Source organism: Pteropus alecto, unplaced genomic scaffold (assembly GCF_000325575.1).
Source record: "Pteropus alecto unplaced genomic scaffold, ASM32557v1 scaffold461, whole genome shotgun sequence".
In the NCBI taxonomy this organism is placed as follows: domain Eukaryota; kingdom Metazoa; phylum Chordata; class Mammalia; order Chiroptera; family Pteropodidae; genus Pteropus; species Pteropus alecto.
The window spans coordinates 1,821,055-1,837,146 of NW_006431079.1; the positions used below are offsets into that span (position 1 = coordinate 1,821,055).

Sequence of the window (16,092 nt, forward strand, 5' to 3'; positions counted from 1 at the left end):
TCTGGGGAACGCTTATTCAGCCGTGCTTTTGGTGTTCTATCTAAAGTCTTCGCTTAACTAAAAATCACAAAGATGTTCAAAGTTTTCTTTTAAAACCTTTACCGTTTTAACTTTTATATTTTGTCTATGATCCATTTCAGGTTAATTTTTTTATATGTGTGAGGTAAGGTCAGGCTAATTTTTTTTTCCAAATGGATACTCAGTTGTTCTGGCACCATTTGCTGAAAACCCTATCTTTTCCACAACCAAATTACCTTAGCAATCATATCAAAAATCAATTTACCATATATGTGTGGGTCTACATGTCTATCCTTAAGTCAGTGCAATACTGTCTTACATATTGAGCTTGAAACCAAGTAGTGCAGGTCCTCCAACTTTATTCTTTTTTCTCCAAATTGTTTTCGCTATTTGATTTATAAGTCTTAGAAATTTATTCATGTCACTGCATAAAGCTCTATCTCATACTTTTCTAAAAACTTTTAATAGTGGTAAAATATACATAATGTAAAATGTATCATCTTAACCATTTTCAAGTGTACATTTCAGTAGTGTTAAGTACATCCACATTGTTCTGCAACCACTCTCCAGAACTCTTTCATCTTGCAAAATTGAAAATCAATACCCATTTAAACAACTCTGGCCAAACACTATGGGCCTATAAATTTAATTACTGTCTGTATCTATAAATCGGACTACTACAGGTACTTCACAAAAATAGAATCATGCAGTATTTGTCTTTAGTGACTGGCTTATTTCACTTAACATAATGTCCACAAGGTTCATTCATGTTGTAGCATATGTCAGAATTTCCTTCCTTTTTAAGGCTGAATAATATTCCATTATGTATATAAACCACATTTTGTTTATCCAGTCATCTGTCAATGAATGCTTGAGTTGCTTCTACCTTCTGGCTATTGTGTCTAATGCCACTGTTCAAGCTCCTGCTTTTAGTTCTTTTAGGTATATACCCAGAAGGGAAATTGTTTAATTATATAGTAGTTATATTTTCAATTTTTTGAGGAACTGCCATACAGTTTTCCATAGCAGCTGCACAATTTTACATTCCCACCAAAAGTGCACAAAGACTGTAATTTTTCTACATCCTTGTCAACACCTGTTATTTTGTTTCTTTTTTTAATGGTAGCCATAATAGGTGTGAAGTGATATCTCACTGTGATTTTGATTTGCATTTCCCTAATGATTAGTGAAGTTATAGCATCTTTTCATGTGCTTGTTAGCGATTTGTACATCTTCCATCTCATATTTAACAGCATTATATTCTGGTGAATGACTAATTCAATCAGTCCCTTACTGATGGACACTTGGGTAGTTTCTAATCTTCTGCCACGAGCAACCTTATACAGTCAATATATATAAGTAACCATACAAATCAGTTTGTTCAGGAATAGTCTCAGTTTACGAATGTTTTCTAATTCATTACCTTTCCCTCTCAAAAGCATTCTGGTTTGAATAATATACATTTATACCAGTGTCAGTTTAACTATAGGACAAATTGCTAAAAGTGAAATTAGACAAGAAGTACCTTCAATTAAACCTTCCAGGCTATTTCTTACCAGAACTCGCCCCACATTAGAACCCTGGTATTTGAAAAAGATACCAAAATATGGATTAGCTCTGCCTGAGACATATAGGCGATACAGCTAAGAGTATAGGAATGGCAGAAAAGGATAATCTCGGCCTCAGGGACAAAATACTGATGGAATAGAGATACCACCACTTTCCAGAGAAAATAAAACACCAAAAAAAAGAAAACTGAATCTTATAGAAAGTCTGTAGCAAGGGGGCCACAAAAACAAGAAAAAAATGGGAAAAGAAGTACCTAAAGGTGAAATTAGGAGAATATTAGCATGATGATGACTGTGTTAAATTTTTTCTGACACCAAATGTGTGGATTTTTTTCCTACACCAACTAGGTACCCAATAATTCAATTCAATTCTGACACTAACTACCCAGAATTATTAGCACAGACCCCCCAGGTCAAGGGCTGAAGGCTCAACCCCACAAGACTGCCCTCACTCCAGATGCCAGCTGCAAATGGGGTGTACCTAGGCTATCTACCTCACTTTGGCCTGTAGACTACAAATTTGGGAGTTCACACAAATGCCCTCCTTGGGTTTAATAATTTGCTAGAACTCATAGAACTCAGGCAAACATTTCACTTACATTTACCAGTTTATTACAAAGGCTACAACTCAAGAACAGCCAAATTGAAGAGATGTATAACGCAGGTTGTGAGGGAAGGGTGGTGCAGAGCCTCCATGCCTTCTCCGAGCACACTATCTTCCCAGCACATGTTTCACCAACTTGGAAGATCTTTCAACTCCTTCGTTGAGGGGTTTTTAGGAAAGTTTCATTAGGTAAGAATGACTGATTAAATCATTGGCGGTTAGTAACTAAACTCAATCTCTACCTCTTTTCCCTTCCCCAGTGGGACTAAAATTTTCAGCCCTCTAATCACATGGTTGGTTCCTCTGCCAGATCAGCCCCCTTCCCGAAACAATCTAGAGCCCCCTGAACCCATAGCCATCTCATTAGCCATACAAAAGACAGCAAATTTGAAAGGTTCCAGGAGCTTTGAGCCAAGAACTTAATAAGATAATGACTAAATATTTATTTTGTATTATACCACAAAGCCTGAATTAATGATATAAAAAAATAAAGTGGTCAAGGAGAATTAAGGGAAAATATCTTTGGACTCATCAAGAACACTATGGCAGAGAAAAGCTAGTTGTTCATTAAATCTGTTTCACTTTTCTCCTAGGCGCACATCTAAGCTTTATTTTCCCAATTCCCATTAGTTAACTGTGGGTGTATGACTGGAACAGGCTGGAAGTGATATATACAGCCTCCCAGGCCTACGCCATAAACCCGTTTTCCTATCCTCCACACTTTCTCTTACTACTTTGCCAACTGAATGTTGATGCCCAAGATGACCCTGAGACTCACACTGTGAAGATGGCAAACCCACTCCCATCTACCCATCTGCCCCTAATTACACTTTATGCTAATATGAAAAAAACTTCTATCATGCGAACCTCTAAGATTTCAAGGTTTATCTATTTTAACAGCTAGTATTATAACTGCAAAACCAGCTCAAACTTGTTTCTAACAAGTTACTGAGCTGTTGCTTTTCAGAGACAGCAGACCAACACCACAGGTCACGCAGCCAAAGCATGCACAGAGGAGAGAATTTTGACCTCCAGTCATCCCAGAACCAATGTCTCATGCCCCACACGGAACCAGAGGATTGGGACATGACCAGAACTTGAACACCAGAACCTTTTCAGAGAAAAGTCTGCTGTCCAGAATGATCCAGTGCTGAAGCCCTTTATCACATCCTACTATAAATGGCCAAGTTCCAAAACTCTCCAGTCAAAACCGGCCCTACCAGCACTTCCGCATACCAGCCTGTTCCCTTTAAGCCCTTTAAACTCGCCCCAAACTCTGGATAGGAGAGACAGATTTAAGCCTTGCCTCCTGTCTCCTTGCCAGTCGACTTCACAGTAAAGCTTCTTTCTCAAAGGCCAATGTCATGGAATTGATTTCTATACATGTCAGGCAGTGAACCCGTGCCCTGTAACAGTATTACCTTAAGGAATTCAGAAAAAATTAATGCATTTCAACTTTGAAATTTGAGAACGGCGAGGACACACACTATACTTCAGAATAAACACCCGAGATGTGGGTGAGATGGGTGTATGACATGAAAGTGAATGGCAAGAAATCATATTATATAATTCATTAAAATATTAACAGACAATCAAGCACCTGATAAAAGGCCTGTAGGAAAAGTAATATTATCAGAAAGGGTAAATTAACTTTGTTCACAGGTCTTAAAATTCCAGATCCCATATTTCCACTGTACCATCCTAGTCTCTTAGAGAAATGGAGACAGCAAATGAAGAAGGATCATTTGAGACATTTCATAATGAAGCAGAAACAGGATAATAGCTAACACAGGGAAAGTCAAGAAGATTTTTTTTAACAACTGTAATGATACTTGGGATCGACGGCAGCAGAAGAGTTAAAAAAAAAGAAAAAAAGGAAAAAAAATGGAGGTTAAGAACCATAGCAGTAATACGATAAGACATGAGAGTAGCAATATTCCATGTGGTAATGAGGGCCAGGCTATTTGCGAACAACATGACTTTTTAATAGGTTAGGCCTGTGTAGTTCTACATCTTCCTTAGGAAGTTGTCTATGGCATCGAAGCACTAGGTATAGCAGAACCCCATCATGGTAAGAAAACCTTGTCTAAGGTGGTCTGAGAATAGCACGTAAGTAGCATACCATGAAGACTAGGTAGGTGAAAGATTCTCTAGCATAACAGAAGCTATCGATACATTAGTAAAATAAACAGAATTGTAAGTAACAGAAAGTCTAGTATAACAAACCATTTTAGTAAGCATGGAGGAATGTGAGAAGAATAACACTGACTACCCTCCACTTCAGAAATGTTGAGAGAATCTACTATTTCACATGTATCTTCTAGACTCCATCAGTTTCTAACGTGCCACATGGTTTTATTACTTCAAAGAGACAATTGTGTGGGAGTAGGAAACAAAAATGTAAGCTCAAACCACTACTTCCCAGCTTAATACCCATTTACTTGCTTTGTTGTGAACATAACTTAAAAAGTCCTTTTTGTAGTCCTTAATATGTTTTAAAAATCATTCCTTCATACTTCATAGCAGTATTATGTTTTCAGTCTCAACTCTAAGCAAAATCGAGTTCTTCCACACAGCCTTTACACCATTTTTAAAACCTGTATTCATTACAACTGCCCCACCCCAGCACAGAGGGTTTAGATGCTTCCTAAGTATCTTTTATAATTACATATTTTTTATTTTTAGCTGCCTTCTTATATTTCTCAAACTCTCTAGCTGGCAAATTATCCTTCCCATCTATTCTAAATAATTATACAGCTGGCTTATTATACTCATATGCAAGAACCAACATTTTTACCTACTGGACTTCATCTTCTTAGCTAAAGGACCTGTAACTGCAGCCTCTTTATATCTCTGTGAACCTTGATTCTGTCGTCCAATATGTTCACTACCCTTCTGATCCTCTCTCATACTATTCCTCTACAAAAAGGGGAGAAAAATCACTTTCATCCTTTCTACACTCAGTTCCCTAACCAAACAGTATTATAGCTAGATCAGATGGATGACTGCTTTCCCATTTGTTGCACTCAATGCATTCTAAACAGCTTAAAGAATTAAAGCATTACATGGTATTTATACTTACTTCTCTGTCTACAAATAGCATCCTATACTAAGGTTACTTCTCCTATGTTACAACTGTAGAATGTTAAATACAAGATTTCCCCTCTTCTCCCTAATCTATACTCACAATTACAGAAAACTGTTTTTACATTGAAGGTAGTCAAATCACTAGTCGACAATTTAACTGAACTAATTTCCTAAGAATCTCAAATTTAGAAATTCTAACTAGAAGTTTATTACTCTTCCACTCAAGTTACAAAAGTTTTAACACAGTACTTTAGTCTTAAAAAAAAAAAAAATCTACGAATGTCCTGGGGCAGATACTCTCTCGTAAAGATATGGCACATTTTTTTGAATCATAATATAAAAAAATTCACTTCTAAGACAAGGCATCTTTAAAAAGAGGCAGTGCCAAAACAATACTATTTTGCTGATGTCCATAACCTAGCCAATAAAAACATTTGTTCCCATAATCCAAAATAGACTGTTAGCCATAGAATGCCTCTGCAAAACAATTCTTAAATTTTCTTTGAAATATTGTCACTAAAATTAACTGAAACTTTATTTATATGACTGTCTGTGGTTTCCTTGTATGCCTAAAAAACACACAAAAAAGATAAAAATATCCCAGAATTGGAAAAGTAGTCATTATGTTTGGTTTAGCTTATTTTCATATTTTTATTTTTAAAATCCATCCAAATTAAAGTTCAGCATTTCTCAATAAAAGAAAAGAAAAAGAAGGCAATTTCTTTACATAAAAATGGAAAGAATAAATTCAGCGTCCTCTGAATTAAATTTGGGATTTGACTTAATAGTGAATGCCTAACATCTTTTCTCATGTCATAAAATTTAGTATTTACACTGAACACAATTATCTTTCATTTAGAATTTAAATACATCGAATATATGCTGTCTGGGGAGGAGAGGTGGGAATAGAAAATACTTTCGTTATAATATTATGCTCTGAATCCAGATTTGGCCTCAGATAAAATAAATAAGTAAAGCTGGTTTCTATCCAATAATGTAGTATTCTGTTAACATTTCTAAACCTCACTTCTTCTAAATTACAGAACCCTGTTTTCAGATCCTGCATTTACACTAAAACACAAATATTAACCATAGCTTAAAGTGTCACTCAGAATATTCTCAGATGTTGGCTGAGTCAAAAGACCTGTCTTTGAAACCTAACTCTGCTCTATTTTAGCTCTTAAGACCCTAGTAAAATTTTTTAAGCTTCTTAATCCTCAATTTCCTTATCTGTAAATTAGATACACTACCATAAATCATCTAATTTATATGAGTTCACTATCGTCTATGAGTCCTATAACTGTTAGGTACTAACACTAATGTTACATGCTAAAAGTTGTTCCACCATCTTGAAAGGGGTTAGGATTTTTTTCCCTATAAATCATCCAGGGATTAACAAACCACTTAGGGACTGAGCCGGATCACCTTCAATTAGACTAAGATTTTATTAGTCCTATCTTGGGTCTTAAAGCTATAGGAGTTACTCTAGATTGCATAGTATTTCGCAGTTACTCAAGTTATTGCTGTTCATATGCAGAACAGCTACATGTCCCTAATACATGAAATAAAGCACAAAGCAATAAATAATAAAAAAGACAACAAAAATTTAAAAGTTAATGATTCTATTATGTTTTTAAGTGGACTTTGATAGGTGTTAGATAAATAAATTTATTTTGTACTTGACACGGCACAATAGACATTAGAGGATCAGAATTGCTATTAATTATAGAAAAAGGAAAAAGAAATTTCCAATGTAATCCAGCAGATCAAAGCCTTGAGATGCTTTACTAAGAATCATCCAAGAAGTCACGTAAGAAAATCTCAGGTGAGGAAAAATTCTGTCTACCTCTTTAGCACCTCCATTTCACCAATCAGCAGCACATGACTCTACTGGTTGTTGGACAGACACTGACAGCACTTGAACACAAAAACATCTGTCATATACAGAAAAAAGAATTTACTAAATAGTAAAATCAATAAGGGTATCTCCCTCACTACTGGAGAAATATCAGAGGTACTACAGTATCTATTCCCTTGGATTTCAAAACACAAAAATTATCTCTTGTCAGTCATAGCTTAATAGCTAATGTCAAATCAATATCTCTGTTCTTCTTAAAATTTATAAGGTAGTTCATCGTCCATATTGTCAAATTGATGTAATTCATTTCCCTCCACACTTTGATGTGAAGGAAGGTAGGAACTCACCAAAAGTCCTAAAAGGTCCCCAGCACTAGAAATTTCCCCTTTCAACTCATCACTAAAAAGATGCTTAAAGAGATTTAAAAGTTTTAATAGTACAAATAAATACCTAATTATTCACACTGTAAGGCCAATGACTAGTATTTGTAGGCATGTGGGAGAGAAAAGAAAGGAATACACGGGGCTCTGCAAAAAGATACTTTTCCTTGGGTCCTCACATTCTTTCTCCATCTTTTTAACACCAAAATTCAAGATTTACTCTCTCTGTGGGTCTACAGAATGCACAACCTTTTTTACACAGTTGGGTTATAACAATCAAAATTAGGCATTGGGCAATGATTCTTTTCGGTGAAGCAGAAATGGATAGTCATTAGCTAGAATGAAAAAATTCACAATTTTCAACAATGGTTTTACTCCTAATGGATATTCTGATCCACACTAAAAAGAGAATGAACAATTCTTCCTCTTGGCCAGGTGCTGCAAGATATCAAACAAACAGCAATAACAGCAGCAACAATAACAATAATCAACCAGCTACCTCAGTTAACGAGCACTTGCTTTATGGAAGACATTGTTCTAAGCATTTTATATGTATTTTTTTTAACCCATTCTATCTTTTTTAAAAACCCTATGAGATTAGTATTGTCATTATCTTTACTTTATAGATGAAGATTCTGCTGCTCAAAGAAGTAACTTGTCAAAAGTCAAATCATACAGCTGGGATTTCAACACAAGCAGTCTCCTTCAGAGTCTACACTATTCACTGTCATACCAAATGTACTCTCAATAAGAACTGCTTTGAAGAACACTTCTCATATGTGTGTGTGTGTGTGTGTGTGTGTGTGTGTGTGTGTGTGTACACACAGACAATATAACACATACATAGGCACACACTCCAGTATGTTTGAAAACCAAACTTTATAGTCAAATTGCAAAATACGTTAGTGATCATCTTTCCAGTACCTCATTTTACCACCATGGATCATCTGCCACCAAATAGAAGAATGTCCTAGCTATCATAAATTATGCTCAACCGTTAAATTCCTTTAAAATAGCTGACAAAAATAAAGCAGTTGAATCGCACTATTATAAAGCAACCTAAAGATCTGTAGCTAAAAAGAAAGAATTCGATTTCTGATTTCAAAACCAACTCAATATGACTAGTTACCATTAAACCAACCTTTTTTTTTTTTTTTTGGTTTGTTTGTTTAGTTTTCACCAAAACAATAATCTGTAAATTTCTGGGAAAAAATATAATAAATATTTGTTTAGTGACATACTATCACTAAAGCTACTAGACTAACATTTTAACTAATGAGAGGAATTTTTCAGCTTCCAAGTACATAAAGATCATCAACTTCATCTTTAATAGTAGAGAGAAGTTTAAATAAGAAAAAGACCAGCCATCAATGTATTCAAAAGTTACTGTACTTGGGGGGAGAGATTATTTTTAGTAACATGTTATGGTTAAATCACCAAATTAGTTAACAGCAACTGTAACATAAATACAACCATAAATATAAAAAGAAAAGTATCACTATAAATGCATAATAATGCAACAACTTACCAATTCAATTCCCTGTGGAAAAGGTGTATCATCCCAGTCCTTCTGTGGAAATCTCTGAATTATTTTCCCCAGACCTGCTCCTGACCCTATGAATAAAATCAAAGTGAATTAGTACTAAAAATTTGAATACTCATTATACTGACACTTATTTCTAAATAAATATTTATGAAATAAATTGATATACAGATTAAACATTTTTGTGTTTGAAAGAGCATAAAAATATTTACCTTTTAAGTATAATACTGAAGTGACAGTTAATCCTAATTCTATAGACTCTCAAGAGTCACACATGTGAAAAGCTAAAAAAAGTAGATGGAGGCACTGAAATCTAGTGTCTCTACCACAACATGGGAATAACTGTCTTTTTTTTCCAATAAAGCAATCATCTCAGTATCTCATGTTGAAACTTAAAAAGAACTTTTCTATGAAGACAAAGTAACTTTAAGTGACAAATGAAGCACTAACCTTTAGTTATGGGTTATAAAAACTGTTGTGAATAAAATAAAGATTTTTTAGAGTGGCCTGGGAACTTGACCATTCTCTAGGCAGGGTTTCTCAACATCAGAACTATTGACATTGTGGGCCGGATAATTCTTTGTTGAGTGTTTGTGGGAAGCCTCTGTCCTGTGCATTGTAGGATGTTTAGAAGCATCCTTAGCCTCAATCCAGTAGATGCTAGTAGTGGCATCATCCTACCACCACCGCCAAGTCCTTATAATCAAAAATATCTCCAGACATTGCCAAATGTCCTCTGGCAAGGGCAGAACTGCTCCTGGTTGAAAACCACTGGTCTACATCACTGTTATAAAATTATCCTGTACACTAAAGAATATAAGTGCTATGATAGAAGGGAAGCTACCCTAGCATAGCAGAGAAGACCAAAGAAAACTTTTTAGAAGAAATAATAGTAAGCTTCTAGAAGAAATAACAGTAAGCTTTTTCTTTCTTTTAGTACCTTCTTTGTATTCCCTAGCATACTAAATCTCTGGCACTTTGCTCATACTGAGTTAAATGTTTATTTTAATAAATTTGTTACTATTGACAGAAATTGTTTTAAGCTCACATCTCCCTATCTTTTTAAACAAAAATAAGTGCATGTTATTTATCTCATCATATTTAATCAGGTGTCCCTATAGTGTTTATTCAGTTCTGAAAGTAATACCTAATGTATTTTAGGCTCAAGAAATATTTTACCACGTTAATTTTTACTATTTATAAAAATGTTAACTGCAAAAAAAAATGTTAACTGCAGAAAAATTTTGAAATACATAAAAATATAAAGAAGTCACCCATAATCCTACTCCTGAAAACAATTACTGTCAACATTTGGACTACTGTAGATTAGGGTTTTTTTTTGGGGGGGGGGGGTTTGTACACATGTATTTTTTCTACAGAATTGAGATCATACTAAACCTAGCTTTACGTGTTGGTTTATTACTTAATATTTGACAATGGGCTTTTGATGACATTGCATCTACATTTTTTAGTTTCTTACTATTGTAAATAATGCTACAGAAAGCATCTTTCTATATAAATCTTTATCTTCATCTCACTTTACCCTATTACTTGGTTAAAGAGTATGAAAATTTTAAAGACACACAAAACCACCAGAATGACATTTAACAATTTTTTTACATTCTGTGTATAAGAATGACACTGGTGTTTTCTACGTCCTTACCAACAATTGTTATTTTAAATTTTGTTAGTTTTAATTATTGCAAATTTGATAGATGATAAATTCCTCTTTAGCAGGAGCACAACTTTCAAAAGTTCTCCAGAAGCAACATATTATTTACTGATTTCATAATAATATGCAGTGTTTCAAAAACATGAAAGCTTAGTTTAAAATGCTGATATAACATTTATAAATATACACAGAAATTTGATTTATGAGTGATAAGACTTTCAGTTATATAATGTTATTTGAAAATGGATATTAGGTTAGAAAAAAGGCAAAAATAAAAATAATAAAATGATATTTTGCTACAAATAATGTGGAAAGAGCTACAACTTGGTTTCCATGTTTGTAAATTGCTGCAGCTAACAACTTTTGAGGAACTTATAAAGCATCCTACAAAAAGTAAACAAATATTTTCCAAAGCTTGTTTTTTGATTTTTAAGCATTAGCCTGAAATGTTTAGACATTCCGTAAGTTTATGTACTTTATCCAATAACTATTCTTATAGACAGTACTGGTTGTATGTAAGAATGCTGAGAAGATGACATTTTACATTGAGGAACACACAGCTGTGAGGTAAGACTGTTCTAGAATCAGATGGCCGTCCACCTGTAGACTGATCCTTATGCCCAGAGTCACTGTTAATCAGAGTGACTGTGAAGGCAGCTCCTAGTTGCACTGCATATTTAATGAGGCTAGGTGACTGGGTAGGGGGAGAGAGAAATTCCTCGAAAGAAAGGGGGCCACTTTCTAGAAAGGAGAGATGTTAGGCAGACCAAATTGATTGTCCACGGCATTGTATGCAGCTATCTTGGAATGAGAGAGCAATTAGTAGTCAGTGCCTTCATGTTTTTCTTCCCAGCCCCTACTCTCCTATTCCATCATAAAATCAAGAAATTTGACGACTAAATGGAGTTAATATATAAAAAGGGGGAATCCTCAGCAAGATACCAGTACATCTGGAAATGGCTCTCTTTGAAAAAAGTATATATGCTAGACAAACTGCCCCAAACAAATTTAGGAAGGGTGAGGAAATACTGGCGAGGCCAGTCACACTTTTCCCTCCTTTATGTTTGGCAATCTACTTTCCCTTGGGTTCTGGTACAGCTGTCGGGCTACCCAGGCCAGTCACGGAATAGCAAGTGACCTAGGATGATCCAACCGTCCATTACCCCCCTGGCAAAGTGAGTATTCTAGCCTTGGCCAATGACTCTAAAAGAGTCAAACAGTATTCTCTGAGGTAGCTAACTAGTATGCTATAGGTATGGAGTTGCCACTGTCTATGAGAAAGAAGTGTATCTGCAGAAGAACTGAAGAATGAGCAGGGGTTAATTAGGAGGTGGAGAAATGTAATATGTACTCTGTTCTACACAAAACAGGATACTTGATATTTGTTGACTTACCAACTGACAAAAATTAATTATTTCAGTGCTTTCTCTGTGTGTGTGGTTACAGTGTAGATGTACCAAGTATATACTGTTTGTTTTAAAACAGACTCTGAACTTTGAGAAAAGCTACTCCAATACATAATTCACTAACTCTTTTTCTATGTTTATCTAAACAACTAGATGAGGAGTTATCTACACTAGACTTGTTTTATGATGTCCATCTGCCCACATCCCTTCTATCAAAAATGGTACCACCTACAGTCTAAGGGTGGGCAGCAGTCATGTTCAGGAGCATACAATCCTACCACCCTGCCAGAGAGAAATTACTAAATCACTTATTTGGTTATTATATTTACTTTTACTTATCAGTCTTACTTCACTAGAATGCAAACAATGATGTCTGGCCTGCTTTGTTTACTGATGTATCCCAGGCACTTAGAATAATTCCTGATATATATTATTACTGATATATCCTGATATATATTAGATACTTAATAAAACACTTGTTGAATAAATGAATGAGACTGTTAGGTGGATAAGGGCATCTATAAACTGGCAAGCAACTTATGACCAGAATGACCTGGCTGTAAAATGTATCCTAGACAAATCATATTCCTCTGCTGGGGAATTTTGAATTAAAAAAGAGAGACAGACAGACAGACAGACAGACTAACGCCGCCAAAAGATGTATAAAGACTTGCTAAGATGTAGTGAAAGCTAGGCAACCATAGGGTGTTCGTGTGTAAAACCAAAGTTACAGAACAGCAGAAACTCTGAGCAGAGACTTGCCAGTAGAAACAGGTTAACAGGACACACATGTAGAAAGGAAGAGAGATACCATGAAAGAGAGGCTATGCAGCTGTGAAGTTCTACCTCCAGTAAACTCTGGCAGCACTGTCATTAATCTTCTGAGGTTTTCTTATAATATTCCTCCCTCTTAAGCTAGGATGGGTCTGTATTCCTCGCCACTAAAGAGTCCAAACCAGAATACACTGTAGGAAGCACTTTCAAACTGATAAAGGGCCTGGAAACAATTACATTAAAAGGCTTAGCCCAAAAATTTAAGAAAAGCACATATGAGAACTATCTCCAAATATTTGAAAAGCTATTATAGAGAAGATACAATAGAGCAGACTAGAGCCAAAGACATAATTCAGAGGAGTCATTTTTGAGTCAATAAAAAGGAAGAATCTTCAGAAAACAAGAACTATCAAAAAAACAATGAATTGCCACTGAAAGCGATGATCAGAGCTGGAGCTTTAGTACAAGATACAAGTTTTGGAAAACCAGGCCAAATGGTATGAGGATGAATCCAGAAAGTTTGGCAAAGACTATTACAATAATTCATTCATCCAACAGTAACTTTATACTAGGCTTTGTGGTAGGTGCTAAGGAGAGAAAGATAAAACTTGCTGTAAGAGTATTCAGAACATGAATTGAGGTTTTTGAAATCCAAACAAAAGGGCAGATGTAGGCACAGTATAATGACAGAGAAAGATTAGGAAAGAAAACTGTATTGTTTAGAAATCAGGTCAGGAGTCTAATGAAATCAGAGACAGAAAAACCAAAAAATTCCACATTTTGGAAGAGATATTTTTTATTTCTATTCTGACATAATAGCATTTAAGTCCAATGATGAGAAATTTAAGCTTTTAAGAATCCAAATGTCGATACTAGACTAATAAGGAGGATCACTTCATAAGTTATATAACTCTCTAACCAGTATGCCGTACACCTAAAACTAATATAAAATAATATTGCATCTCAACTCTAATTGAAAAATAAAAATTAAAAAGAAGAAACCTAACTAGAACCCTTGACAATTAAAATGTTGACCAAGCATCATTGTCACACCCCCACCAAAAGACATTGCAAAAAAGGTTTTTTGCAGTCTCTATATTCGATATGGGTTATATCTCCTCTGTAAGTAATGTTATACAGTTAGCTATAACACTAAGTACTGTCTAAGCACCACCTCCAATATTGCCTGTCTTCCTGAAATGAGCATAATCTTAGAGGGGGGGAAAAACAGAATTAAAAAAAAAGCAAAGATCCCTAAATATCTTCTGAAAATTAAAATAAAACAATAACAAAAATCTGAGTATGGATATATTTAAAATGACCCACGTGCATTCAATTCCCTGAAAATGCTGCAGAAATTACACAAATGTTGAGAACTTTCTTGGGGGTTACAAGTGTGGAAATACAGAACGAACCTTAAGATTCACATTCTTCTGTAGACAATTTACTTTCTGTTTCAATATTTCCTTGCTCTTTTTATTGAAATGCTAATTCAGATTACTGCCAGTGAAATAGAAAATCCTATAATGGATATTCTGAGATTGAAAGTTAAGGAGGGGATTGCTGCTAGTCCATTTCTATGGACCCAAATGTTTAAGTTAAATCAGTAGTCTCCTCCTAAATTCCCATGACTTTATTCTAAATAAGCTTCTCCCATTTACACAGTGCAGCACTGATGTTACTGACAAATTCCAATGTAGCATGCAACAGTGGTTCCCAATTGCTTTAGTATTTATCATGCACAAGAGACAGGAGGGAAGCTGTCTCATTTTGTACAGCTCAGTTGCATTTCTTAACTTAAGAAGCAAACTGGGACTTAAGGTTGCTGCCTGAAAACAAGCATCCATGTATATGCATGTCTTGGAAGGAAAATGAATTGGTTTTTCTAAAACACAATACAGTTCAACCTCATTCTGTGCATTAATTTTACATAATTTCTCTTTTGCACATTTTATAAATTAAGATCCTCGACCTGGCTTACCTACGCAAATTTTTATACTCATATTTCCCAGGTTCTGCCTTTGGGCAATTTTCAAAACATTTTTTAAAAAAGCATTTTGGTGCATTTCCAAGATGCCCTCTGGGGTCAATTAGCATCTAGTAATATTTTTCTAAGCAGTCACTGGAGGTGCTTAACTAGTGTGTACTTAGGCATGCTTTATCTGACAAGTTTTCTATATAAGTTTTATGCTTTAAAGAAACAGTACCCATTCATATTGTATAGTGAGCATGTGGTTACTATGTATGAAACTAGTACAGTGGAGAAGCTGAAATTCTGTTCATGCACTCTTCAATGTAGATCTTTCCAGCTAGTGATTCTGCTGATGGATGAAGCAGCCATACTGACTACATGTACTGCTCCAGGAATTCAAGACCCATTAAGATGTGAATCATCAAATGGTGTATACAAAGATCATGAAGGGCTGTTTGGGATAAGGAAAATATATTTGGGCTATACCCTGACAAATACTGATTGCCTTCCTTGAAGTGAGGATCACACACACACACACACACACACACACACACACACACACGTTGACCACTGAACAACACAGGGTTAAACTGAGCAGGTCTACTTATAAACACATTTTTATCAATAAATGCTGAAAATGTATTTTCCATATCATTTTAATGACATTATCTTTTCTCTTGCATTATTCTAAGAATACAATATATAAAATATATAACATACAAAAGGTGTGCTAATTGATGGTTTATTTTATCAGTGAGGCTTTGGTCAACAGTAGTCTATTAGTAGTTAAATTTTGAGGGAGTCAAAGGTTATACATGCATTTTCAACTTCGTGGGAGGTTGGTGCACACATTTTAATTATACAAATTCTAAGATGATCTCTATGGTTGTGGACAGTGTCTAATGATAAAGACAGTCTAACTACTTCAGTCTGACCTACTGAGTCTACCTTCTCATTGTGATATTGTTTTACAGACAACTTTTTGGGTGCATTAAATAAGGTCAAGCTGCACAGTAAACTTGGTTGTCTGCAAATACACAATCCATATACTTGTGGATTATGCACTTGATGTAGAAACTGCCTCCTACCCTGTGGCCCATCTGACTCCACAGATCCCTTCCCTCTTCCCATCCACTGATCACTGGGCAAGCATTGCTCCCAAAGTCATATTTACTTTCACTGCCCTTCTGTGTGGCAAGGGTGATTTGGT

The 16,092-nt window shown here is 35.2% G+C and overlaps 1 protein-coding gene across 4 annotated transcripts in view; it reads right to left on the reverse strand.

The window, feature by feature from the left end:
- Positions 1–16,092, reverse strand: part of SBF2 (SET binding factor 2) — a 367,203-nt gene that overhangs the window by 309,172 nt on the left and 41,939 nt on the right. For all 4 annotated transcript variants that reach the window (XM_015596647.2, XM_015596644.2, XM_025038517.1 and 1 more), the window contains exon 2: positions 9,044–9,129. In XM_015596647.2, coding sequence (XP_015452133.1) covers positions 9,044–9,129 — 86 coding nt within the window. The remainder of the gene's footprint in view (positions 1–9,043; positions 9,130–16,092) is intronic.